The sequence below is a fragment of the Annulohypoxylon truncatum genome (assembly GCF_022578515.1).
Source record: "Annulohypoxylon truncatum strain CBS 140777 unplaced genomic scaffold F4807scaffold_1, whole genome shotgun sequence".
NCBI lineage: Eukaryota > Fungi > Ascomycota > Sordariomycetes > Xylariales > Hypoxylaceae > Annulohypoxylon > Annulohypoxylon truncatum.
In genome coordinates this window covers 2,004,492-2,030,346 of record NW_025953787.1, presented here as the reverse complement: position 1 = coordinate 2,030,346, position 25,855 = coordinate 2,004,492, and the positions used below count along the sequence as shown (strand labels likewise).

The following is a 25,855-nucleotide window of genomic DNA, read 5'->3' as shown; positions in this document are numbered from 1 at the left end:
CCAACGCAACTAGGCACCTGCTTTCTCTTTATTTCGCCGTCGTCATCTGGTTTCCTTTCTTTGCTTAGTTCTACTCTTGATTACATTCTTTCTTAGGAGTACTGTATAATAAGACTAAGATTATTTGCTTATAATCCTTCGCTCACATTGCTAGGGTTATGTACGTGCTAGTAGTTCGACAATTATAACAAACCAATCCATTTATGATTCCTAACCATGCCAGAAAACATGCAAACCTCCAAGTCTATCTAGTTTAGGTACTATCTGCTAGCTATCAAGAATTTAATTTGATATTTACAAACAATGTTGGTAAATCTCGGTATTCGCACTCTCTCCGTGTCTCAAGGGGGTGTAGAAAAGTAGCCCCTATTTGTGGTATGACGTTTGGGAAGTTCCACTATTAGAACAATTACGCGCTACGAATGTTCATGGTTTTTCTATACTTGTCTGATGTGTTTCTTTCATTAATAGATACTGTGAATTTAAAGCAAACAAAACTCAATTATATTAGCACTTACATAAAAACCTCGTAATCATAACGCAAATATTCCCTGGTTACTTGCTCCAATCCTTTCGTAAAAAGGTATAAATACCCCCTGGGAAGCATGTCAAGGCATGTTCTAAGCATTCAATAATCAGTAAAGGGGGATCCCCCCCCTCTCTCTTAATCACTAATCACTAAAGCTTGGAAAGGGCTTAACTCATACAATCAATACTCTTTTAACTATCACACTGCCTTTCTTCCCAATGCTTGAAGCAAGGCAAATCAACTACGTTCTCCATCATACCTAACCTTCGCCCGAGTCTTACCAACATGCTATATATGATAAGACTTCACTTAAACAAACACTAGTATAGACGTACTAATTTCGAGAGGTATGATTGATTTTATACAACAGCGATTTCCATTGCATCTGTTGTGTGTTTATTATGTTTTGATCTCATTAGGTACTTATTTGATTTTGCCCCTTGTTGATAGATTTTAGATTTATATAACTAAGACTACTTTGATCTCCTTAGTTCTCAACCGTCTATGTCGTGGTGACAGCGGTCTTCTCGCAAAGTATTGGGTCTTTCGTTCAGCCTATATAGGAGGCCATCCGCAAAGGACAAAATAACATAACGGCGCCCTGTGTCCTTATGCGTAGCGGTTGAAGACATCACTCTGGGTGCCATATTACCAGATTACAGACGTCAAATGTCTGTGCTTAACAGTGACACCGGCATTGTCGTCTGGTCCATTGGCCACGGAAAGCCACCAAGGATCATGGTCAAAGAATGTCGCCGCCGAGGACTGTCGCCGCAAGATCGCTGACATAAAGATTCCGGAAGGATCTGTGGACTGTGGGTATGAGGTCGGCGAGGTAGTCATTTATGGCAACCAGCTGGGGCATGACTGCCATGAACATGCTGGATCAACTGGTAACAGCCGCGCTGAATCATAGCACTTGGGGACGGTATGGTCTGTGAAGCCTACTGACACGGGAAGGAGGGTGCATAATTAAACACCACCCTAATTCTTAATGTGTCTTGCATTCTTCTTCCTTTCATCACGCTTCCACAAACCCTTCGTTGACCACTAAGCTCAACCACAAACAACAAAAACAGCAACCAAAAGCACCAAAAACGCACCTCCGCCTCTGCCACCATCTAACATCACCAACCACTACGTTCTGACACTTGTAAGTATAATCCTATTTGCGTAAATAAAAATTACGTGGTCTATCAAACCTAAGTATACTCAAAAAGGGGGCTCAGCCAAGCTAATTTCTATAGAAGAATGTCAGACCACTCGATCCGTGACCCTACCCCCGACGACCCCCAGGAGCAAGCAATCGAGGACGAGCCCCGCCAACCCGGCATCATGGATGACAAGCTCACGGTCGCACTTGGCGTCGGCTTCGGAGTTCTCGTGACCATGTTCATCGTCGCGTTTATTTGGGTAGTCCTGAACGGCATGAACCAGTCAAGCATGTGCCCTCTTCCGATCAGCGAGCGATGCCCCTACGTCGATCACCGCTATTATGGCCGCGAACTCTGAGCGCCCCCCTCCGAACGCAATGACAAGGATTTTCGGGATGGGAACGGGAACAGGGATGGCTGAAGGTGGATGGGTTGGTTTATGGTGATTCCGTTACTATGACTTGAAAGTCGGCGGACGAAGACACTACTCTTTGCAGTTACTTTTCCCTGCTGTCTCCTATGAATAGGCGCAGGATGACCAATGAAGAATTGGTTGATCCCACATGTCGGGATCCTGACTACGCACCAACTTCTCCTAAGTAGAGTTCGTGATAAGTGCCGTGTGACTTTAGACACCTGTTGCCATGATTTACACTTAATGCCCCGATGCTAGTCGACGCGTAGATCTAAAAGCAGAGCAAATATTCCGTCTCCAGATTCCCTTTCATTGCGATTATATCCTATGCATCCCTACGAAGGTTGACAAGTTTTCCGAAGGATAAACGATGGACCAGCGATGCTTGGAAAACATAGAAGGCGAACGATGGATAATTACGATCTTGTATAACGGACTGGTTTGCTTGCCGTTGATTAGAACTAATCAACACTCACTTTATTAATAAAACCTAGCCATTATTTGCCAATGTCTCCGAGAACTATTTTCGGCCGAAAGGGGGATGAATGTAGACCCACGGCATGCGTCTATATCTTCGGACGTAAGCTGCTATATGCTATGTGAGCAGACGTATATTAGTATAATATTCTTAAATATCACGCATGGTATGCTGATATGTTGTTAGACGAGCATCAATATAGGGCAGGAGAGCCTCTTGGGTAGCGATCCTTCGATGTTGGTAAATCACCAATACTAGCGCCAGCACCAGTGGGTTGGATATTCCGTGAACCAACAGAGTTGCCATGGGTATCATTGAGAACTTGGATATCTAACTATCATAATACACACAGGGTTTATTCATGAACTATGTACGTTGGTCAGAGAACTATGCGGCGAAACTGAACGAAACCGAACACCATCTGGTCAACACATCAGTGCTGCGCCACCACGACGCATGTATTCATCCAGTTCACGACTTCAGCCCTATCGGCTGATGAGCTAGCTGACACGTTAGGGCTCCTTGTCTAAGTCACGTTGCATTTCGCCCGTATCGACATCCACTTAGCTTGACTGTGTCGAGACAAACTCGAGGCCTCAGTCGCAGGCAGCTGACAATATCAAGCGAAAATCGCGACCTTCGAATAAGCGTTGATATGTAATCAAAGATTGCTCTAACCAACAGATTTGTGACGACTTACGCCGAAGCAGGACCTACTACTTATGTAGACGGCTTTAATGAGACTAAGAATGATATACTGTTGGTGATGATAGAAGATAGCGGTGACGATGATACTGTAGATATCAGCACAACTACCTACCTAAGCGACGATAAGGTTAGGAGTAGAGCCAAGCCGGCAGAGGAAAGCTTATGAGGAACCAAGCAATTTCCAGGTAACTTCGGCCGATAGTTAGGGAGGGGTTGCTAAAATACAGCGTGGTACCCGCCTTCGGGACCGGCTAATAAGGTCCACCGCCAATGGATCCGAACTAAGTCTGGGGTTAGCGCCTGTATCTACGCTATATTTGCACTATATTTACAGGGACCTAATGAATTACGGCAAACTCACGCAGGAATATATCCACCGCTTCATCCGACAACGATCTGTAAATTGAAAGAAGCTGGAATCCTGGCATGAACTTCATTTGCCAAATCGCTTACTCGCTACTATATTGGTGTTATATATGGTACCTAATATCAATACGTACACCCGTATATACTGCATACATGATTCTAGAAACACATGACATGACGTAGGCGGCCCGTGATGGGCTGGAGAGGAAATGTAACGTGTGTGGTAACGTGGATACACATGCTAACGACACTAATATCTATCACCATCTCAATACCCCATCTCCTAAAAATATCTCCTAAAATAGCCCGAAAAGCTTGTCAACACGACGACCGCCCAGCCGCGTGGAAACTACTGGAGCAGAAATACGATGGGCGAGTGACGATGCGGTGCCGCAGCAGTTTTAGCGGTTGGCTGCTAGCCATTCCAGCCATTCCCCGGGTTCGTGCTACGAGTTTATACGGTGGCGCATCTGCATCCTTCCTTCTCAGCTAAGACTCAGCACTTAGATATGTACTACGTACCACTAGAACCGAGATGACCCGGCGGAGCGGCACAGGAAGGTTCGGAGGTTGGTTCTGTACGCACATAGGCCCCGTAAGCGAAGTGGCTTGAGACACCCATGGATCTCGCATGAATAACATCATCATATATCAACCAAAAAACGTCCGTAAAGGAACATTTTTACGAGGCGGTAAAGTAAGCGTAAGAAAAAAAACAGAGAAAGGAAAAAAAGCGAGATAGCTAGTAATGCAGTAGCTGAGCCTGGCCGTTTCTTTGCCGGGATCAGCTCACGCATGTCGATCACTTCGTATTTGTGCGGGCGAGGATCTCTGCGCTCTGCGCAGGACGAACCCGAGTGGCCGGAAATCCCTCGCGATGAACAACGTGCTGGGACTCGTGGTGAGTGATGCCACGACAATTAATCCTAGGAGCTAGTATTATGTGATGTGTAGCATGCACGCATCGTACCTACATAACATCGTGTAACACATTGCAACATCGGATCATATCGCCACGGGGATATATAAAGGAGGACGGATGCCCAGACAAACCGTCCTACACACAACAAGGAACCATCATCGCACAAAGAACATAATATCTCGATCTTTCCACACTTACACAAACCTATCAAATCAACCAACCTAATCAATAATCTACATAATCCTAATAAACACCAAACCAAACCGCCAAAATGGTCTCCCTCCGCACCATCCTAACCAGCGCCCTCGCCGCCATCTCGCCCCTCGCATCAGCCTACATAACCAACGTCGCGGCGCCCGAGAGCGCGAAGGCCGGGTCGACGGTAGCCGCGACGCTGACGGCGTCGATCTACATCCAGAACTGGAACGACTACGGCATCATCTGGGGCCTCGCGCCCGCGAGCGTCAACTGCGCCGACGTCGTCTGCGTCGGCCAGCAGATCGCGTACACGAGCCTGTACCCGGACCACGAGCCGCAGCCGGGAACCTTCACCGTCGACGTCCAGGTCCCCGCCACCATGGCCGCCGGCGACTACCAGTTGATTGCTGCTATCCCGTATCTCGTCGGAGTGAGTAAACCCCTTTTTCCTCCTATCTTCCGCTTTGCGATGAAAGGGAGATGTGTGTATGTATATGCTAACCTTCGAACAGGCATCTGGTGAAGTCGGAATCCAGGGCCACGCCGCCAACATCACCATCACCGCATAAACAAGCGGCGATGTGATGTCTGGGTGTCTGAGCCATCTTGTCGGGATTTAGGAGTCGTTTGAATATAATTTCTTAGCAATTTGCATGGGAGCTTCTCGGAAAGGGCAAAATACATAAAACGGTTCTGCGAAGAATCAGTTTCAAAATTGCATTGGCATGCGCACATAGACATGGATATATGGTGCACGCATAGGCGTTTAGAAGGGAAATGGGTCATTGGAGCGGCGCCTTGAGTTAGTGTCTTGTTATTAATGGCAGAAATAGCATGAATTGAATATTCCATGTTTCCACAATTAAAAAAGTCAAAGGGACAATTGGCCATGGTGGATATTGCGATCCTGATGATGGTTCTGTTGTAAATTGAGTACATACTATGAGTAAACTGCACTCCCCAAACACCGCGCTATGCATACTTGTGTAACAAGGAAGGGCTCTTCAGTGGGATCTTCAACCATTCATGTATCGTGGCGTCGTCATGAGACAGTTTGTTAAGCTGGCGACCTTACTGCCCTCAATAACAATACCATAAAACGGCATATCTCGCCCATGTACCAGGTCATTCGTAATTCATTCCTCGTCCTTTAGACCATTTTGGCAGTAGTCGGATACAGCTGTCCTGCAAGTAGTATTGTAGTTGGCCTTGCATTTTTCACGACGGTGCTCCTTTTCCTCATGAGACCGCTGGTTTGCCAAGTGGACAGACCAAGACATTGGGCCCCCGTTCGTATGCCCATTCTGATGGCCGTTCTCAAATCCATTCCCATACACGTTCTCATACCATTCAGTAGGGACTAATCCACGTGCTGAAGGTCCATTTTCCCGAACATTAGATGTCTCAAATATCCCGTCGTGCAGATTGTCCATTTTGATCTGCTGCATGTGAATCCGAGCCGCGGCGCTGACCTGACAGATCAAGTTATGAGGATGCATTATGTGCAAAAGATCAGCGATTGAAACTTGATATCCTTCTCTCCACTAGAGACCGAGCATTCGTCGGACTCCGTCCCGAACCTTTTTCTCGTATTCTGAGCGTCTCTCTCGCCACATCTTGGCCGCCTCGACGTTTGCTGGACTTTCGTCGTTGGGCTCCGCCAGCATGCTCATAACGGAAATGAGAATTTTCTCGACGGATTGGATCGGACTCCATCGCTCTGATGCGTGCTCGTAGTGATTCGGGTCGTCTCCGGGAGGATGGAGGATAGAGATACAGACTAAACCGCTGGGATATACTACAAATTCGCCAATGTTAGATGGTGAATTCTACAAGCTTCTATCTGGCTGTATGGGAATATACCATTGGGGTGGAAGATCTCTCCTAGAAATGTCATCTTGGGTGGCGCTAGGGGATAATCCTTGGGGAACTTGAGCTCGGCAGGGAAGATACCTCCTTCGAAGGGAGTGCCCTCGGGACCTTGGATCAGAGCTTCCCAGTGAAGCATATCATCTTCGCTCACTGGACCGGCCGTGATACCATCAGGAGGATTGTTAGTCAGCATCTTGTACTCTTGAAGGAGCCGGCGGTGGGCTGTCGATTGAGCCATCTTTGTAGGATATCTACAAATGTGATATGAAACAGCAATTACTAAGGGTAATGTGTTTTTGTATTATTGAGGGAATGCGTCTAAGCAAATGAAACTTTTGACTGTCTATGTAAATGGTAGGTTTTAGCTGTAGGTTTGGATATGGAATGTTGGAGAAGTGATCGAATGCACACCATTGGCGGGGGTTTCCTCTAGGCCATCCATCCGCCGATCTAGCCGCGAAGGTGCGCTGTGGATCCCCTATCTGGTCGTTCCTGACAATCAAATGGTAGGCATCGGCTAGCCGAAGTTGACCCGAAACTCCAGGCACAGTAGTATCGTGGAAAGTGCGGCTCTGCACGGGTCCACCGCAAGGTTCTACCACGCATGAATGCACTTGATTCCATACTTTTACAATAACAGAATAATCAACAGGCAATAAACCATGGACTAGAGAACACACACAAGTATCATACATCAGTGGACGCATAATTTTTATTTTGAGAGTGTAGCCTTTCTTTAGATGTTCCTTGGAGGTGGCTGTTGATATACGCCAAGGGCCTGTAAAATGCCCATTCAGGTGTCCGCCTCCATGCATTGCTAGCACCAACATCACCAGCGATGTCGATCAAGTGGCTCAAGCCGTATACCATAAACTATCAACCCCTTAAACCTAGGTATCTAATTGCAGTTGTCTACCACGTGCAGCGTAGCTCTCTTTCACATGAAACTGAAAACAACAACGGATTATCCATGACATCCCTAGGTACCTGGACAAAGATGGTTACATTGACTCCTTCTAACCTCTCTAACATGATATGCTCTTCTAACTCTAGCAAGTCCTACTACTATATCCTTGATCGACGCCTACTCTTAGGAGCTATGGGCATTTTCGAGGTTATTTGAGTACCAGTACCAATGCCAGCATCTGGATCGAATTGAGAGCGATATTTTGAGTTCAGCGTCATGAGTTCTTCTATTAGAATTGCCATCATGGGTGGCGGCGTGGCAGGCGCCTCCCTAATCCGCGCCATCGTCAAGTACTCTCACCTAGATGTACACATTTGAGTCCGCCGCCGAGTTCAAAGAAGCCGGCATGGCATTCTGCCCTCGAGCTCATCGGCCCCGAAGCTGCGCGATGTCTCGAACGAGACGGGCCGTGCCGATGAGGGGCGTTCGAATCATGTTCGCTCAAGGCGAGGCAGCCGGGGAAGTGGCCGATGAAGTTGACTAAATAGCCCAAGGGAAGCGTCTCACGAGCATCGTTCTCCGCGCCGCCTTTCTACAAGAACTGCTCGCCGTCGTTCCCCAGGATCGAATGTATGCCTCCAAGAAGCTCCAAAAAATCGATCGAGACGGGTCCGATTACGCTCTACTTCACCGACGGAACCATACAGGAATACAATATCCTCGTAGGTGCTGACGGCACCTACAGCACCGTTCGAAAGCTCATCCTGGGTGAGAACGATCCTGCGACCTCTCCTCAAAGCACTGGTACTTGGTTTCTTATGACGCTCCAACCGTTCGACAAGACTCAAGCCAGCTTAGGTAAAAGAGCTTTTAGATATGGAGAATGCCTGCGGATATGGATGGATTGGCCATAACGTGTTTTTAACGCACAAAATTCTGAGCGGCGGCCAGCTGGTACAATTTGCAATGGCCCCTATTGACACGGAAGCTGAGCCTGGGTCATTGAATGGTTGGCAGTGCAAAATGGGCGCCGACGAGATCAAGCAGCGATACCGGGGTTTCCTACCTCATCTCAATAAGGTCATAATTGAAGTAAGACGATACCTGGGATCATTAAAATATTACGTGACTGGTACGACGATATGGCGATACCAACGAATAATACAGCTGCTTTGTAATCAGCCCGAACACAATGCCTTATATCTTTGGGACCACCCCAAAGCACATAGCTATGTTGACGGGCCCATCCATGTCACTGGCGATGCTTCTCACTCGACAATACCGTGTCAGGGCTCCGGCAGCGGCATGCCCATCGAAGACGGCTTTATTTTGTCCGCCTGGCTCGGACGCGCGAAATCGCCTGCTGAAGTTCTCACTGCCTTAAAGGCATATGACCTAGTTCGTCGTCCCCGCACACAAGAGATCGTTGAGTCGAGTTGGATCATAGGTACCATGATAACCGGAGCCAATGAGGAGACGGGACTTGACCCCAAGAAATTCAAATCGTTGATGTCAAGATGGGACTTCATCATTGATATTGATATGGAGAAACAGAAACACCGCGACGAGGCCCTACAGATGATGGAAGCTAGTTTGAAAAGAGAGAGTATCGTGCAATGATGACATTACGGCCTCCGATCAACAACAGACGTTCCATGTCAGAACATTAAGATTGGTTGTATAGTACCTCACTGTTGCTCTTGGAGACTTGCTGCGTATGCTTGTCATCGATGTCGACTGGGTGATGCGCCAGTGGTGCTTAAAAATACTCACAAGTTCCGGTGAGATCGCGAGTTGGAATACAAAAACTAATTTTGTTCTAAATATATCATAATATATTATATTCCAAGTTATTTTATTCATTCGAATAAATTATACAAAACTTGAAGGCGTTTTCGCAAGGAGAAACGAGATCTCTAAAGAGGACCCAGTCAATAGAGATTTGCCAAGGCGCGCTAAGAGTGCGATAAGCTTATCAATCCTTATCAGATCGTTCCCGACAATCAAATATTTGGTAGACTAGCCGAAATTGACCCGGAAATCCGCGCTTCGGAAGCTTCCAATGTTTAGAGCTCAAAAGTTCGAAAAGCTCCAGATCTTTTTGCGCCTAATGTGTACTTGAAAAGTATCGAGGGCGGAATATGCCTCCTCGAATAAGTCTGCAGCCCATTGGGCGCCGCAGCTCGGTTTATCTAAAGAGTCGAGTGACTGAGAGGAACTCGGTCTGTTTCTTTTGCTCGCTCTCCGGCCAACCCAGCGCAGGACCGAGTCGCCGCCCGAGACGAAAATCGCAGAACCCTCGACGCTTTGTCTCGACTACCGCGGCTCGCACGACTAGCACGGCTGCTAGGAACCCCGGCGTTCTCGATCCTCGAAAGGAATTAGAGGAAACTCTTCTCGAACTCGAGAAGCATGCACCCAATTACATAAATCTATCCCGCCTACAGTTAGCTCTCAATGGCTTGCGGCAATCGCCAGGCGATGAGTCGATAAGGGTTGCTGTATTAGGCCTCTCAGATGGCTCCGATTCTAGCGAGGTCGCAAAACAGGTGCTAAAACTTCTGCTCGCCGATCCGTTGAAGGGCGAAGAAGAGTGGGAGAAAGAAGTCGCGAAGCATGATCTGACACGGCCCATGATCATACGGGTTGGGGCGGACGTGCCTAAAGAGCTCGAGTCCATATCAGTCGCCACGAAGGGGAGTTCGTTGCATGAGGTCAATGTTTCGTCCGCAACATTGAATGGGCATAATCTGGAATTGTTGCTCATGGAGACGAATCCTTTTCTGTCTGCACAAGAAATGGGAGCTCTGAAAGGGTCCGAGGAATCGGTGCTTGTCCCTACGGTCGACATTCCCACCTCGGATACGGGCAGGCATACTCCTATCACAACCCCGGTGCATAAAGCTTTGATCGTGGCAGACGGTCTCCTGGGTGCTGCGTCGGTAGTATCGATGTCCCCGCTAGAAAGCCCAAGCGTAATCACAGCTGCGGTAAATCTGCCCGAGTATAAATTGTCGGCAGATACTTCCCCTTTGCCGTTTACCCCTATTGACATCGGAGTTGCGAGTATCGGGCTGGGCCTTGTTCGCAAGGATCTAAAGAACGCCATCGAGTTTGAACACTTGTGGTTTCAAAGTAACATCCCGAAGTTGGTTGAGTGGTTAAAAGCCGATATAATGACTTCGCCTGAAGGCACGACTAAGCCACCTGTGAAGGAGCTCATCGGCTCCCTACTAAGGAATACGTCCGCAGCCATAGAAACCGAAGAAGCCCGCCAATTCGGCTCCTCATTATCCCCTACTACTCCCAAGTCACTTCAGAATAGTCTTGATGAGTGGGCAGAAAGCGCGCATACAGAATTACAGGAACAGCTTGACATAGCATTCTCCAGTAAACGATGGCGCAAACTAGGGTGGTGGAAATTATTTTGGCGTGCAGACGACGTGGGTATGCTTACGAACGATATTCTCAGTCAAAGGTTCCTCCTAGCATCGGAAAGAAATGCCATATTTCTTGCCGGAAGGATGAAAGAAGCCGGCATTGCCTTAGGACCCTTCCCCAACCCCTACGCCGCCGACGAAAACGGCGCTGAGTCGAAACAGTTGGAGATCCAGGCGCCTGCTCCAGCGACAGCCCCCTGGCCCGTGAACATCCCCGCAACGAGGCGCTACCTCCAAACGAAAACAATACCCGCTTTACAAGCGCTCTCGCAAAAGCTGATAGCGCAGACGCTGGGCACGTCGGGACTTACCACGGCGCTAGGCGCGCTAATCTACGTGAGCACGCTGACCACAACGCTGTACGAAGCGGGCGCGGTTGCCGCCCTGGGCATCGTGTGGAGCATGCGGCGCATGCAGAAGCAATGGGAGACCGCGCGGGCGTTCTGGGAAGGCGAAGTGAGGGAAGAAGGCCGCAAAGCCGTTCGAGACGTCGAAGGCGTGGTCGGCGACGCGCTAAAGCAAGGTCGTACTCCCCAAGACGAGGCTAGGGGGAAAGATGAGCTGACTAGGGCTAAAAGGCTGATAGAGCGGGCGCAAGAAATCTTGAGCAAGTTGAAATGAGATAGGGCTCTGCGCTGTATGAATAACGACTGTAACATTGATCATGATACCAATAGACGCAACACCACACACCATGTTGTCAATATGAATTTGCAAGGTAAATTTCTTGTAAAGCGCTGATTGAACCTATAATAGTCAGGGGTCATCAAATCAATATTGGCTAACATTAGACTCCATTCTACCTATGTAGGTAAATATTTAGAAAACAAAGAGTTCGCAATATTCATCAGGTGTTACTATCCAGCCCTTTCGAATCCGATGAATGAGTCAGAGCGTTTGTGGCCAACATGTAGGTATATTTCACAACACGTCCTCACAACTGAAGGTGGTTATTGAGCCATTTCACTTTCATGTACCATTGAACACGCCTTAGTTATACAAGATGATAAACCCAGGTAATGATATGTCTACCGCCTGCCTGCCCGCTCTCTATGCCTCCCCGTTCTATAATCCCTATGCTGACCTAGGTACCTCAACGTTCATGGATCACTCATCCTCGTCTGAATCGAGACTGTCCTCGTCGGGAGTTTGTAGTAGCTTCGCAATCCCAATTACTCCAGTATGATCTGGATCATTATCATCACCGGGCGCCATGGGAATGTTCTCCGTGATTTTGGTGTCGTGGCCGATTTCGTCGGCTAGTGCAAGAAGAAACGAGCGTTCCAAGTAACGGCCCTTGGTGGCCCAAAATCCTTTCCCGAGCTGTTTTGCTAAGACTTTGCTCGGATCATTTCGGTATTCCTGTCTCCAAGCTTGTCTGAGTTGGGCTACAACGAATAGGAAATATAGATATCGCGCTCGCGGGCGCATCTCGTTCTTGAAGGAGAGTTGTTTCCCATCAAGGTCTCTCATGATCATTACTGTAGGTTTCTCGGGGGCAACTTCGACGGGTCGGTTAAGGATATCCGCATCGGGGTCCATAATTCGCCATCTGTAATTCTTGGGTTCGGTTCCCTCCCAAAGAGCCACCTCTTCTGTGGACGGATTATCCGGTAAATTCGGTACAACAACTATAACCCCATCATCCATGGCTTCCTTAACGTCCACATCGAGTAGTAGTCCATTGTACGGCGCATCTAACTCCCCTTTGACATCGCTCCCGAAAAGAGCTATCAACACATCTCGTCCAAGCGAGTGCGGGACAAGTTGAACGGCTCTAATTGTTGACATCAATGTCTCTTGCCCGGTAGCGCTGTCGTGCACGCTTCGGATGACTTTTGGATTTCTTGTATCCATTGTAGCAGCGTTGTAAAAGTCGATCAGGCTGCTTTTGAACTTCGATTGTTCGCTTCTTGGACGTTTGCCAACGCCCGGAGTATCAACACCAAGGCCGATTTGGCTTGTAGTAAACATGGACTGGGATGCATGTCTGCGTGCTCCGCCTTGCTCTAGTTGCGCTACCTGGTTGAGATATTGGTGCTTTTCGTAATTGAAGGCTTTTAGCTGGTCGACGAAGCGATGTGCTTCTGGTGTAGTCCACCATTCCTCGGCATCACAACCGCCATTCTCCTCTTCCTTCCATCTCTGTATTGCGAGATGCATTTCCATCTCGTGCACTTGGGCTGAGAGATTGCTGGCATCTGCTGCCGCTGTCCAGTATTTGACATCGAAACTATGGGAGGGTTTTATCTTCTTTCGCGCATTTTCGGCTTTATACCGTAAGGAATAGTATAGGATTTCCTTCTCCATCACTTCTCGTTCCCTTCTGCGGGAAGTTCTCCTTGGGATTTGAGCTAGCGCGCTAGCCGGCGCCTTAGCAGAAGTGTTTGTGAGCGATATTAGGAGCTCTTGGGTAGTAAGAGCGTCTAGAAGTTTCAAAATCTGGTCTGCTAAGAGGACTAGTAGCTAGGGGTCTCGCAGGATCAGTGCTGTGTCCATGGAGACTGATGGGTGATTGGTCTTGGAGCACAGAGGATAAGGGCTTTATATACCGTATTTCTCAGGCGAGAAAATTTCAGAGTTCGCTCAATAACATCGTTGTTTCCTCGACCGTTAATTTCGCCTCATGCCAGGAGGCTTTATGGTTTATAAATTAAACTTAAGCCAGAGCTTCCGGAAATGGCTTTACTTTTTTTAAATCCCTCATTGGGTTGCCCAGGTGCCCAGGCACGTAGTAAAGCCAAATCTAACGTGCGAGAAACCTTATTATATTGGCTTAAAAGGAGTCATTTTTGGATTCCGGTATCAACTGTATGTACGCAAAAGGGATCAAATAAGCTCACCTTACCCCTTCTCCGATATATAACGATAATTGACCCTATCACCAGTCGCCACCACCCCAGTCACCTCCCGAATAATCCACCGTGCTTTCCTCCGCGTAACTCGCGTCGACGCTCACACTTTCCTGCATGTCCATCGTCGACATCTGGTCCCCCGTGTACGTCATGTCATTATAATTCGCGCTCATGTCGACGTTCACGTTCATATCCACGTTGACATCCACCATCGTCGTATTATCGACATACGCCATGTCCGAATATGACGCACCGGCGTACGATGCATCCACATACGTCGAGCCCCCATACGAAGTCGTGTCCGTGTTCATATTCGTAGCATCTATGTATGCCGTATCGGTATACGCCGTGTCCGTAAAAGCGGTCGCCTGTGTATTTGCACTCGATGTATCGAGCATGTACGAGCTATCCTCCACAAACGCATTTGTTCCCGAATTCATATTACTCGTATCCGTTATATTCGTATTGTCTGTGTAGTTCATGTTGACTTGCTGGGATTGTGCGATCGCGGTGTTGTCTACGTTGTTGATAGTCGTGTTATTGATTATAGTCGTGTCGGACTGAGGCGCGAAATACGCCTCTGAAGTCGGGTTGTCCATCACCACCTGAGGATCGGTGGTTTGAGACTCCGAGTATGCCATGTTCTGCTGGTCGGCGTAGGACTCTTGGTGTGTAGCGTGCTCCGTATGATGCTCTCCAGATTGACCTTCGTAAGGTTGTTCCGAATGTGCCTCGTGATGTGGCTCGGGATAGGGTTCGTGGTGCTGTGGAGGATGAGATTCATGTTGCGGCTCAGAACCAGCTGTATGATGATGCTGTTGAGAACCAGCAGGAGCCCCTGAGTCGGGTTTCCCTGAGGCTAGAGCGTTAAGGGCACCGCCGATCGTGGCACCTATAGCCGCATAGGTATCAGTACTATCCTGCGCTTGTAGAGGTGGTTGACCAGGACGTGCTTGGTAAACTTGTTGACCCGAATGCATCTGGTAAAGGGGTTGGTTCGGGGATGCTTGGAAGATTGGCTGGCCGGGGGCTCCTTGGTAAAACGGTTGACTGAAAGTAGCAGGCTGCTGTGCCTGAGTAACAGGCGGTCTTCCAACCGGAGGTCGTGACATCTGGTAAACGGGTTGTTGGTTCATCATGCCCACTTGCGGTTGTGGAGGATTATTATTCATTGCTGTTCCCACTACTCCTGGATTTTGCACTACAGGCGGCCGGCCTGGTTGGAAGCCGGGAGGTTGCGCACCCTGTTGTAATTGAGGTCGGTTCACGGCCTGACCGTACTGAGCCGTAGCATTCATCCCTGTTGGATGTTGTGCTTGCGGTGGAGCGGTATTCGCATGTTGCGGGCCTGGTGGCCGTTGTGGCTGGTTGTTCTGGGGTTTATTCTGAGAATTGGTATATATCTGGTTTGCCAGAGCAGCACCTGCAACTCCGTTCCCACCTAACGACTCAGCAAAAACTGCACCGCCTACAGCCGCTGTCGCTTGCTTGAAGGTTGGGTTTTGCCAGGTCTTCTTAGCCCACTTCTTCATTTTCTTACCTGCGTCGGAAAAGGCAGCAGTTGCCTGAGCTGAGTTGAACGGTTTACCCTGTCCGTATACTTGTGACGATCCAGGTTGGTAACTGGGTGTTTGAGTAGGTTGTTGATGTTGCTGTCCCTGAATTTGCGATGCTGGCTGACCAGTGTGGAACGACTGCGCGGCTGATATGTTCGCCGCATTTGGGTATTGAACCGTTTGAGATACATGCTGCTGGACATGAGTTCCTTGCGCGAAACTGACTGTTTGTTGTCCGCTTGGCGATTGACTAATCTGGCCTACCCCTTGATGTGTATATGGCCCTTGAGTTTGCGTATTTTGTGGAACATGTGCGGGTATATATTGCTGAGCTGATACAGGCGGTCGAGGCTGCCCGTGGTATACTGTTCCTGGAACATTTTGTCCTGCAACTTGCATATGATGGCCTTGTATGAGTTGTTGTTGAGGTGGTCTTTGTACTGCTAATTGTGACACTTGTTGAATTCCCTGATGTTGAGTAGGTTTCATCGGAGGTACCTGAGTCAGCGGATGTGGAGCCTGTATTGGGCCAGTTTGACCTGGTTGGGCTGCTATAGGAATAGGAGATGATCCGACTTGGGAGGGCATCGGCTTTACCTGCCCTGGAAGCATTGGGAAAGGTTTTGATGCATTTCCTGGTGCATTAGGAGATTGGGTTCCTTGTGCATGTCCCTGGGAATGGATTACTTGAGGCCCTGTTGGTCTAGGAGCTTGGGATGTATTTTGGTGAGTAACGGTAGTTGGTGGGCGGCTTTGAGGTATAATTCCTTGAGTTGTTGGTTGAGTGTGGGATGATGCTGAGGAGGGCGGTCTATGAAGTGAGGCAATCGAGGGGGTCGGCGAGGATACCTGACTTTGAAGCGGAGATACTGGATGTACAGTAGGTGACCATGACTGCTGAGGTCTGTTTGTCCCGATGTTCATTCCTGCTGGCATATTCTGATTTGACACTTGGCTAGCGGTCTGGGTTGCTGGCTTTATGCTTGGAGTCACCTGGCTGGGATTCGATGGTGGCTTTTGAGTCGTGCTCTGTGAATTAACTACGCCAGCTTGCCCGGCCACGGCTTGGTTTGCGATTAGTCCCGAGAAACTCGCCTGACCAGAGACCTGAATAGACATTGCCAAACCGTGATTGTGCTCTTGAATTGGCGCTGGCTGGTTGTGTGGCAGCTCAGTAGAATGTTGTGATGGCCCAGATATTGATTGTGGCCGTTGATTATATGTTAGAATATGCTGCCCAACCTGTGTTGTAGGAGTAGCTTGAGGCGATAGTGGGTGAGGTTGTGCCTGGAATAGTAAGTTAGATGTAGCTGATACTATGGATGGAATTTCTTGTTGAGAGGGGGGATGATATTGTTGGAAGGGAATGCTAGCTGAACTCACGATTGGACTTTCAAGTACAATGTGGGTGTTAGGCCTTTGCGGAAGCACAGGCTTCCGCAACAGTTTTTGTTGGGGTCTTGAAGAACTAGAAGTTTGTCCCTGGGAAATGGCAGGAAAATTTACCTGTGATGGATGGGCACCTGTTTCATTAGAGGATGCAGCTGGGGATGCAGGTCCTTCATTGTGGGAGTTATTCTGTACCGATGGTCTAAGTGTGACATTGTTCATGCCTATTATGGCACTATGTATAGATGAAGATTGAGAATTAGGAGGCCTCGATTCTTCAGGGGTACTAGAATTTTCTGAGGTTTGATTCGGACTTGTTGGACTCTGTGGTTTAGACACCGATAGCGGAGCAATCACGGGAAGGGGTTCATTCAGGATAGAGTAATATGGTTCTGTAGCTTGGTGAAGCTCCTGCGAAGATGCGTCCTCGTTACTGTGATTATGTGGCTTGCTTTGGACTTGTTCAATCGTAGGTCTCGGGGCCGCTGAAATTTCTTGGAAGACGTATATCCCAGGACCGCCAATTTTAGGTAAGTATGATGTATGGGAAGATATCTGATTGGGGAAGGTGTTGACTTTATGAATCCCTATGCAGTTATCATTCGTAGCAGCATCTCCTGGTGTTTGTACTTCTGAAGTTGAAATGCTTTGGGCAGGCTTGAGCACTGACGGCATCTGATATGAGCTAGAGTTGACGATCGATAATCCGGGACTAAAAGAGATGCTCTCATGTCTTGCCCCCGATCCTGGTAAAGAGACGCTGCTCTGTGGACGGTGATGATGTGGGTTATTTTGTGGTAGGTCCGTTCTTAATGGTGTTGTCGCAGGTTGTAGTACGGCTGGAATTTGTGAAGACTCAACTTGTGGTGACGGTGTATGGACAATTGCTGCCTTCCTAGGATCCGATGGTCTCCTTAAGATACCAGGAAGATCAACAGTTGCTTCCGAGGTTTCAATAGGCCCTGACAAAGAATGACGCTTCTGATCCATGGATCCAAGTTCGCTATTCTGAGACTGAAGGACTGATATACTAGACAGCGCCGTCGACTTCCTATTTGAATCCCTCAGTTCCTCAGTCGCACTTCCTTGCCCGGGCTTCCACGTCTCGTATTTATTCTGGTCTGCCCACGTCTCAACAGGTCGCGAAGAAGAAAGGACTTTTTGTTCCGCAGACGGAGAGTTCGATCCTTGCACGACATTATCGACAGGTCTAGTGGCCGTTTTTAGAGGAGGATACGCAAATGAAGCCGAAACTAGCGGATACTCTTCGACCGGCTGCATGCTTTCTAAAACAGGATGTTGTATTGGCTTTTTCTGCTCTACTGGACTTCTACTTGTAGGCAACTCTGTCGGACCATTTTGCTGGGGAGTAACTCGTAAAGCTATGGGTGCCATTTGTGTTGCGTCTAACTCAATTGGAGCCAACTCTTCTGCGCATTTTGCCGTCTCGCTGCTCGCTAACTCGGCAACCAAGCCGACAGGAGATTGTATTCGTTCCGACTCGGGGAGTTCAGCTAATACAGCTTCATTGTTGCTGGTCGGTGTGTTATTCTCATTGCCGACCGGACTTACATCATTAAGACCAAAATACATAAATTGGTCTGGATCGAAGTATCCCGTAGCTCCCATCAGGTCTGTCTCGTTGCCCGATGCCGCCTTCACCGGTCCATTACCACCTGGCTTTGTCGCAACATCACTGTGATTAGTTCCATCCAGTGTTCCAAATCCGAGTCCTACCAATTCGGGAAATTCGTCTCCTGATCTTGGAAAATGGTATTGTGTCAAGCCCGTTGCTTTATAGCGGTAGAGCCATCGGGTTCCGTCGTAGTCTGCCTCCCATCCTTCAGGGAGAAGCGCCATCCCGAGAGGAAGTTATACGAAGCAAGCAAAGGCGTTTTCGGCCGATTAGAGGGAGGCTAGCGGCCTAAACGATAATGGAAAATTCGCCGTTTCAAAGCGGAAGGATGAAAATTGCGCGAAACACAACTCGGTGTAGATAGACTAGATAAGTTAAGCAGATAGAAATATACCTGTTTGTTCGAGAGCGACGTCTCAATAAACCAAAAGAAGAACAGCAAAGGACAAATGGCGAGTATGGGAAAGAGTAGTCATTCCCAGACGAAGCGACCTAGGTATGAAGGCCTGACGTGACATGTTGCCCGAGCGGCTGAATATACCTAGGTCACACGTTGTTGATAAAAACGGGCTTCAACGAGGTCTCTTTGGTTCCTTTGGCGAGACTGGTATTCAGCTAGGCTCCAATCTCCGTGGTCCAGCAGAACGCCTAGCCATTCTAGATGTCGGTCCATCGAATGGTGGCGTATAGCGTGCAGCAGCTGAACTCGAAGACTCCATTTTCGTGACAGTTCGCCGGCCGTCGCTTATCCAGCATTCTATCAATACAAGACATTACTTTGCAAATATCAAACTCCGTCAGAACGCTCGCTAGTAGATTGAGTTCGCATCGGAACAGATTCATCAGCATCCCAAGATGACAGGTAAGAGAGCAGTGCTTATCGAAAAGCGAAGTTCATCACTTGGATGAGATCTGGATGTTCTCCCACGCGGCCACGCCCACTCTCCTTGGCACTTTAAATTCATGCAGCACAAGCAGGGGTCCCTGGCTACCTACATACTTCTAGTGCTGCTCCATATGAAGTCGACGACAAACGCATTCGCATACTTCGTAGGGGCGAGTACCGAATTGGGTAATTGGTAATTATTGCTTTGGGCTTCGGGTTGAATAGGTTGGCAGGTGATAAGTTATTTGAGTCTCGCTCGAGAGATGAGGCAATGATTACCTCTATGTAGACTATGAGCTTCACTGTATGGCTTAATGAAGAATACGGTATGACATACGTGAACTTGCTTTTTAGAGTAGCTTTGCTCAAACATGCTACCATGTTAACATTCTCGTTTCTTCATTTGCGCAGACGCGCTGTCGTGTACTCGCGATACATTGATCCCCCGAAGCCCAACCTAACATGAGAAGTCCCAGAGACAATTCATAGTCGTTCCTATTCCTTCCTTGGCCATGGCCACCAGCCTTCCATCGGCATATCGTCATAGATCGCATTGAATGTGACCTGAGGGTTGTCTTTTTTGTAGTAATAGATGTGCCTTCCCCCAGGATTGCCGCGAGCAACTGCATACTCCACGTTCTCGAGTGAGAGATCACCGAGACGAAATTCAGCCAAGGTCCTATCTTTCGCAGCGTAAATCTGAAAGTGGGCTACCCATCGCGGCGGATCTTCTTGCAGATCGCGCAAGAAGTAATGGCGTGTCCGGCAGTACCCATCCCGAAGCAAATCACAGTTCATCCAAAATTCCTTTACGAATTCTGAACCGTTCGAACAGGTCGGACTGAAGAATCCGTCCTCCCATGAAACGTTATCCATCGTCCAGCAGAGACCTTCGCGCATGATTTGCGGGACATTAATGCACTTGAACTGGAGCTCGCCAAGCCACCGTTTAGAAGGACGCCTGTCGCTAATAGCTAGTGTGATGTTTGGCTTTGGCTGGTTCTCATCTTCGAAGTAAAATCTACCCTCCGTTGCTGGCTGCGGGGCACTTGGGCAGTCATTCGAAACATTTACGTCGGCGTTTTCATAGGCGGGAGGCCCCGGCTCTGTCTTCTCGGGTTCATCCGCCCCATGCAAAGTCTCCTTTGTATAAGCATCTACACGCATATTGCCTGGAGCCGTAGTATCCCGAAGTAATTGAGAATCTAGGTTGACTGTATCAAACGCGTAGAACGATGAGATTGGGAGGAAATAGGTAGTGTTCTATTATATTCAACGTTCAATTAGGTAACCTTAAGGAACCCCTCATTTCCACTGCCACAAATACTAGGTACACAGTCATATGTCGGTCTTACTTGCTGGTATTGATCCGTGCTCGAAGTCACGATCTACAAGAAATTAAACTCAAAATCACTTGAATAAACTGGAGTATGTTCATAACATATGTAATTCTAAGAATAGAAGTTATAGTTCAACAGTTTTCTGCTCATTATAATATACCGCCAAGCATGCTGTTTATTTCAAATGTAGGATACTATTATTTGCATTATTGCAACGCCAAACGACGATTGGCTATCAGTCAGGTGCCAGACCAATGCAGATGCTCCATATTATTTACCTCTGTCATCAGCATAACAGCAATTTGATTTTAACTTAGTAGTAACTATTTCTTCTCATTCAATTATATCGAAACTAGAGCTGGGATGAGATCTAAAAGACTTTCAAAGCTATTGAGATCCTCCGTTATCTAATTGATTTCTAACGGAGATAAATACGGGGTGTCCACACTGGTCTGGCACATAACCGCAGGTGGTAAAGATGGGTATATTATATGTAATTGGTGCTACTCGAGCCACGGCTTTGTAGGTACTTTGTGATGCGTTCATCCCTTACATCGAGGGACAAGTGTGATGTGTTGTATCCGCCCACTCAGCCTCGTCTCGCGCAATCCAACATCGTATCAATCTTTATCTATCCGGTATGAGATGTTTATAGAGGTATGGTCCGTATCTCGTTCATACGGTCAATGGTCGATTGCCTCGTTGTTTTGCGCTAAGGAAACTTTTGGTTTCTTTGAGAAACTCATCTCAAACACTTCTCAATAGTACTCTCTTCATTCTCGTTACCTAATTACAAGACATGGCAGGCAGCCTTATTCTTACTGGAGCCAACGGGTCTCTCGCAATTCACGCCGTAGAACACCTACTCAAGAAATATCCTCAGTACACCGCGATCCTCACCGTCAGAGATGCCTCGGAAACTGACGTCAACACCAAGAGACTTCGAGATATCATAGCTCGATACCCGAAAGCCAAAGTTTCCATTCATCAACTCGACCTCTCTAGCCTTTCCGCGACGCACAAGTTTGCCGACTCGATCATCTCCGGTGTGGCGGACAACCGATACCCTCCTATCAGCGCATTTATTGGAAATGCCTACTACTGGAACCTCATCGGAGACCCCGAAATCACAGCTGACGGCTACGACAAGACGTTCCAGGTCAACCATATTGCCCATGTGGCCTTGATGCTTCGGTTGATCGGGAATTTTGGGAATGACGGTCGCATCGTCTTCTTATCAACCGACGCACATTGGCCCGGCAAGAACCCGATGGAAGTGTATCCGCCAGGCATCCCTGACGACCTCAATCTTCTGGTCAATCCCACTGCCGACGATGACAAGTTTGGCCGTGGTTATCATAGGTACGCCACATCTAAACTGACTATGACAAGCTGGATATTCGCCTTGAATAGATATCTTTTAAAGGTAAGTTCCTATGTTCAGTTGATAAGCGTCTTGCAATTAACCAATCTTCTATAGAGCGAGGACCTAAGCAAGGTCGCCGCCGTCGCTATGAATGCGGGAAACTTGGTGGATTCGCGTGCCCTCCGCACAAATGCCCCGCCGAGCATGGCAAGAATGCAAACGTTCTTCTACAAGCCATTCTTACCTCTGCTCCGGCTTGCCAACGGCCCGACCCTGCGAACCGCGGGCCCGGCTGGTATTGACGTGATCGAGATGGCGCTTAGCCCGACATATGAAGGCAAGCGAGGGTTTTTCACACTGCTGGAAGAGGACCAGAGCTCCCCCGAGTCCCAAGATGAAGAGAAGCAGCAGAGACTCTGGAAACAGAGTTTGGAATGGGCTCAGATTACGAAGGAGAATACTGCGCTGAAAAGCGCTTTCGAGTAGACGACATTAAGTAACGGTCAGGAACTAAATGCGCCAAATTTAGCTGTTTTAACTCAACATGATTTGAACCAGGTAGACTGGAAATACTATCGTTTTTCACCAAGCTCTTTGATTTCATGGGCCTCTCCTTGGTCCACTTTCCATATTTGTATACGTTAATATATAGTAATGGTTGAATACTTTCTTTGGCTTCACGTACTGCTAATTGCTAGTCTCCTTATTATCTGGGCTGGCGTGATGCCTCTGAGCCAACTAGGTATACACCGCAATGAGAGTAGCACTGAGGCAGTAAACGATAAAACCCGAATTTCGCTTCGAAATCTTAGCCTATCGAATGAGCACTCGTCAGGGGAGCCCAGTATGTTTAACTTTTCGAGATAAAGGCGCAAACAGTGACAAGCGCTACCGTAGGCTCTAGAACTCTGTCTTGTAAGTCAACCGTTATCATCAAGGATTATGATCCGACTTCGAAACACCATAGGTGAGCTACAGACGTTGGTGTATCATATGGACAAGAATCCAACACCTTGGGAAGGAGTATGGAGAAAGAATAAGGCAGCACAAGCCCAGGCCCGTGTAGGGACTGTGCCATATCCCGTCACAACTCAAAGACCTGCTTTATCTCCAAGCTTGTATCAAAGAGTCGCTTCCACATATGTCCCTAGAATAGAGATCACTGTAGGAGATCACTATTTCCCTCAAGGAACTGTCTTATCAGGTATTGACCCGCAATAAGTATACCTTCACAGAGCAGACAGTTGAACTTATACACGACCGACTATTTATTTTCCGAGCTAGCGCCATGCATGCATCGGAAGATTTGCTGGGGACCTGACGTAAAGGAGTGGACCCCCGATCGGTGGTTTGCTGACGACGCCCATCAGAAGCAGGTCATATACTTTGCTTTTGGCTGAACAAAAGTAATGAACAGCTCGAGCTGATCATGAAAATATGTTTTCGATTCAGATATACACCCAAGCGAGCATCTTGCTCAAGTACAGATCGCTAAGATTGCCGCGACTATCGTACGAGACTATTCGGTCCGCCTTGTCCATCCTAAGAAAGTGCCAAAATCGGAGGCGTATCTTCTTCTTGTGTCTCACTGAAGGCCCAAGTAGGTCAGTAGGAGAAACAGGTAGGGTTCTGGATGTTGTGATTGAATGTGTATTCAGAATCATAGATGCTTACCTCTTTATGTGTCTTAAATATTGGAATAGAGGTAGCATCGGGGTCAGATGCTTATGATAGTCTTACATGAAATAGAGTAAACTGTAATTTCCCGGTTCATCTTACCTACAGGCAAGGGTATTCTATAAAATCCCGGCATAAGGTACATATGATTTCCATGGCACCGTCGCATCCAGCATGGAGGTGGTAAGCCAATCAGAGCATCGCTGACTTCCTAATACGGTATCCCTCAGGAGTTACCACCGTGAGTTATAATCTTCACGTCTATACTACTATATAGTATGAATATAAATGGATGACGTTATTCGCGTTGGCTACTGTTTGTATCGATGTGGTGGTTATTTGATATAGACCAACACTCCTGGAAGCGGTGGTTCCCCTTGAATCGGTGGTTAGCATCACTTCCCTGCAAACCAATGCAGGGCTTTGATGATCGACACCATCTGGACAGCGATAAATATGACTGGCTGATCTGTCAACGCGCGAGCTATCCGACCCTATTTGGTTACGTCTCGCGTGATATACTGGTTTGCTCGGAGGAGACTAACTGTTAGTCAAAGGGATAAGCGCCTTGCAAAACTCACACCAATTGGAACTTCTCCCGCCGAATCATGATGTCTTTCGATCAGCTATTTTTTATTATTATAAAAAAAAGGTATTTGATAAAAGTCGAATCAAGTAAAGTTGTAAGGTCAGTAAGGTCAACATTATAGTTGATGTCATAGTTGAAATCCTGTCTGATTTCCACGGGCTTTGATAGAGTGAGGCTAATACTCTATTAGTCACTTTGATGGATGATGTCTCATTGCCAAGAACTCAAAGAGAAACTGACGTTAGATCCAGGGGTTTATCAATGCCAAGTGTTGTTGGTCGAGACAATGTTCGGAAGACACGAGGTGTAGCCCTTCGGAGTCCACTATGAGTTCTGGAACATTGCTGTACGCGTACAACATCGTATATTCAGCTACAGAAAGATATTAACCCGACGACGGAATTCCGAATTAAGTTGATAAGATACGGGGATTGACCCGCAAGCCAAGTATGTACGTACCCATACTCAATCTAAGCCATACCAATCGAATCGCTCGTCACGGATGCTGCGGATGAGATTTTATTTCCACGGTTCGCGACCGGCTCCGGTGCGACGTGTCAGACTCTTGTCCCCGGACGTTCTACTTAGCAGCTTAGGATGCAGGTGACGACAAGAAGCTCCATTTATTTCTGCGGCGTGTCACCTAATCAGGAAGCGTCCCATCGCCTGGGAAGATCTCTGCCAAATCTTTCGCAGTAGGTGATCTGAGGGGCTCTTCTAAGATCGCGGGGTCGGTGTGGTTGGCCGATGGAAATAAGCGGAAGGTAGAGAGAGAGATTTATGTTGTTATTGCTACCGCACCAAACGTGAGTCTTTATTAGTGTTGCCGTGGTACAGCTGAAAATTCATCAAGCTGCACAAATCCTACATAGGCAAGACACTGACGTCAAGCAGCTTACGGTTTAGAAATAGGGGGTTCGAGTAAAGGTCTGTCTTATGTGTCCTGCATACTTCATCATGCTCGATGGCGTAGATGGCGTTAATATTGATATTTTACTGGCAAATATATAAATTCGCGCGCTGCTCTAAGAGAGGACGAGAATTCAGTGGTCAGGATTGTTAGGTACCTATAGCGAGATTTCAGCTATTTACCGCATCTTGCAGGATGCATCCCGTCGATCTGGGCTCGTCGGGGCTAAGGCAAACTGCGGCAAATGACATCCATGGATGTTTGACACTGCATACGCCATTGCCGTCGGTGCGTCCTTTTTCTGTAGAGCCTCGGGTTGTTTGGTTGAGGCTCGTCGACGTACGAAGTAGGTAGGTACGTTTTCGTCTTGCCAGCAGTAGGTACGACTGTACAACCGTAGACAAACACCCCTAGCGCCTTCGAGCTTGGCTTAATTAACCAATCGTATTAAAGATGAAAGAGGCGCACTACCCATGTACCGCGAATTAAAAATAGGCTACGTCTCCCTGCTTTCCCTTTCTGCTTCTCGTCGGACGATAACATTGAGCTTTAACTTCCAAGGCTAGAGTACAAGAGCCCCACATACCCCTGCATTGATGGGAGACATCTATTCGTCAGCAGACAGTACTAGCCGCTAGAATACTAAACTGTGTGAATCAAAA

General features: G+C 47.8%; 8 protein-coding genes across 8 annotated transcripts; 4 read left to right on the top strand and 4 right to left on the bottom strand.

Moving 5' to 3' along the window:
* Nucleotides 1–4,493: 4,493 nt before the first annotated feature.
* On the top strand, nucleotides 4,494–5,623 carry F4807DRAFT_21869 (uncharacterized protein). Its single transcript, XM_047994031.1, has 2 exons — nucleotides 4,494–5,200; nucleotides 5,283–5,623. The coding sequence occupies exons 1-2, from the start codon at nucleotides 4,844–4,846 to the stop codon at nucleotides 5,337–5,339; spliced, it is 414 nt and encodes a 137-aa protein (XP_047859652.1). The 5' UTR covers nucleotides 4,494–4,843; the 3' UTR covers nucleotides 5,340–5,623.
* A 591-nt stretch (nucleotides 5,624–6,214) lies between these two features.
* On the bottom strand, nucleotides 6,215–7,077 carry F4807DRAFT_21846 (ubiquitin-conjugating enzyme/RWD-like protein). The gene is made up of 2 exons (XM_047994025.1): nucleotides 6,634–7,077; nucleotides 6,215–6,568 (listed from the first exon to the last, which is right to left on the bottom strand). The coding sequence occupies exons 1-2, from the start codon at nucleotides 6,878–6,880 to the stop codon at nucleotides 6,315–6,317; spliced, it is 501 nt and encodes a 166-aa protein (XP_047859651.1). The 5' UTR covers nucleotides 6,881–7,077; the 3' UTR covers nucleotides 6,215–6,314.
* Nucleotides 7,078–7,913: 836 nt separating this feature from the next.
* F4807DRAFT_449402 (salicylate hydroxylase) lies at nucleotides 7,914–9,169 on the top strand (the record flags this gene model as incomplete). Its single annotated transcript, XM_048000018.1, has 5 exons — nucleotides 7,914–8,072; nucleotides 8,109–8,218; nucleotides 8,295–8,353; nucleotides 8,424–8,641; nucleotides 8,717–9,169. 5 exons carry the CDS (start codon nucleotides 7,914–7,916, stop codon nucleotides 9,167–9,169), a joined length of 999 nt encoding a protein of 332 aa, XP_047859650.1.
* Nucleotides 9,170–9,545: 376 nt separating this feature from the next.
* On the top strand, nucleotides 9,546–11,853 carry F4807DRAFT_21785 (uncharacterized protein). The gene has a single exon (XM_047994016.1). The coding sequence runs from the start codon at nucleotides 9,691–9,693 to the stop codon at nucleotides 11,608–11,610; it is 1,920 nt and encodes a 639-aa protein (XP_047859649.1). The 5' UTR covers nucleotides 9,546–9,690; the 3' UTR covers nucleotides 11,611–11,853.
* On the bottom strand, nucleotides 11,854–13,593 carry F4807DRAFT_21831 (uncharacterized protein). The gene is made up of 2 exons (XM_047994022.1): nucleotides 13,542–13,593; nucleotides 11,854–13,455 (listed from the first exon to the last, which is right to left on the bottom strand). Exon 2 carries the CDS (start codon nucleotides 13,297–13,299, stop codon nucleotides 12,097–12,099), a length of 1,203 nt encoding a protein of 400 aa, XP_047859648.1. The 5' UTR covers nucleotides 13,300–13,455; nucleotides 13,542–13,593; the 3' UTR covers nucleotides 11,854–12,096.
* Nucleotides 13,594–13,870: 277 nt separating this feature from the next.
* On the bottom strand, nucleotides 13,871–18,649 carry F4807DRAFT_455578 (uncharacterized protein; the record flags this gene model as incomplete). The annotated part of the gene is made up of 2 exons (XM_048000755.1): nucleotides 13,871–16,687; nucleotides 16,784–18,649. 2 exons carry the CDS (start codon nucleotides 18,647–18,649, stop codon nucleotides 13,871–13,873), a joined length of 4,683 nt encoding a protein of 1,560 aa, XP_047859647.1.
* Nucleotides 18,650–19,512: 863 nt separating this feature from the next.
* F4807DRAFT_21781 (uncharacterized protein) lies at nucleotides 19,513–20,609 on the bottom strand. Its single transcript, XM_047994015.1, has 2 exons — nucleotides 19,649–20,609; nucleotides 19,513–19,592 (listed from the first exon to the last, which is right to left on the bottom strand). The coding sequence occupies exon 1, from the start codon at nucleotides 20,476–20,478 to the stop codon at nucleotides 19,807–19,809; it is 672 nt and encodes a 223-aa protein (XP_047859646.1). The 5' UTR covers nucleotides 20,479–20,609; the 3' UTR covers nucleotides 19,513–19,592; nucleotides 19,649–19,806.
* Nucleotides 20,610–21,450: 841 nt separating this feature from the next.
* Nucleotides 21,451–22,503, top strand: F4807DRAFT_455576 (putative short-chain dehydrogenase; the record flags this gene model as incomplete). The annotated part of the gene is made up of 2 exons (XM_048000754.1): nucleotides 21,451–22,077; nucleotides 22,132–22,503. 2 exons carry the CDS (start codon nucleotides 21,451–21,453, stop codon nucleotides 22,501–22,503), a joined length of 999 nt encoding a protein of 332 aa, XP_047859645.1.
* Between the last annotated feature and the right edge of the window lie 3,352 nt (nucleotides 22,504–25,855).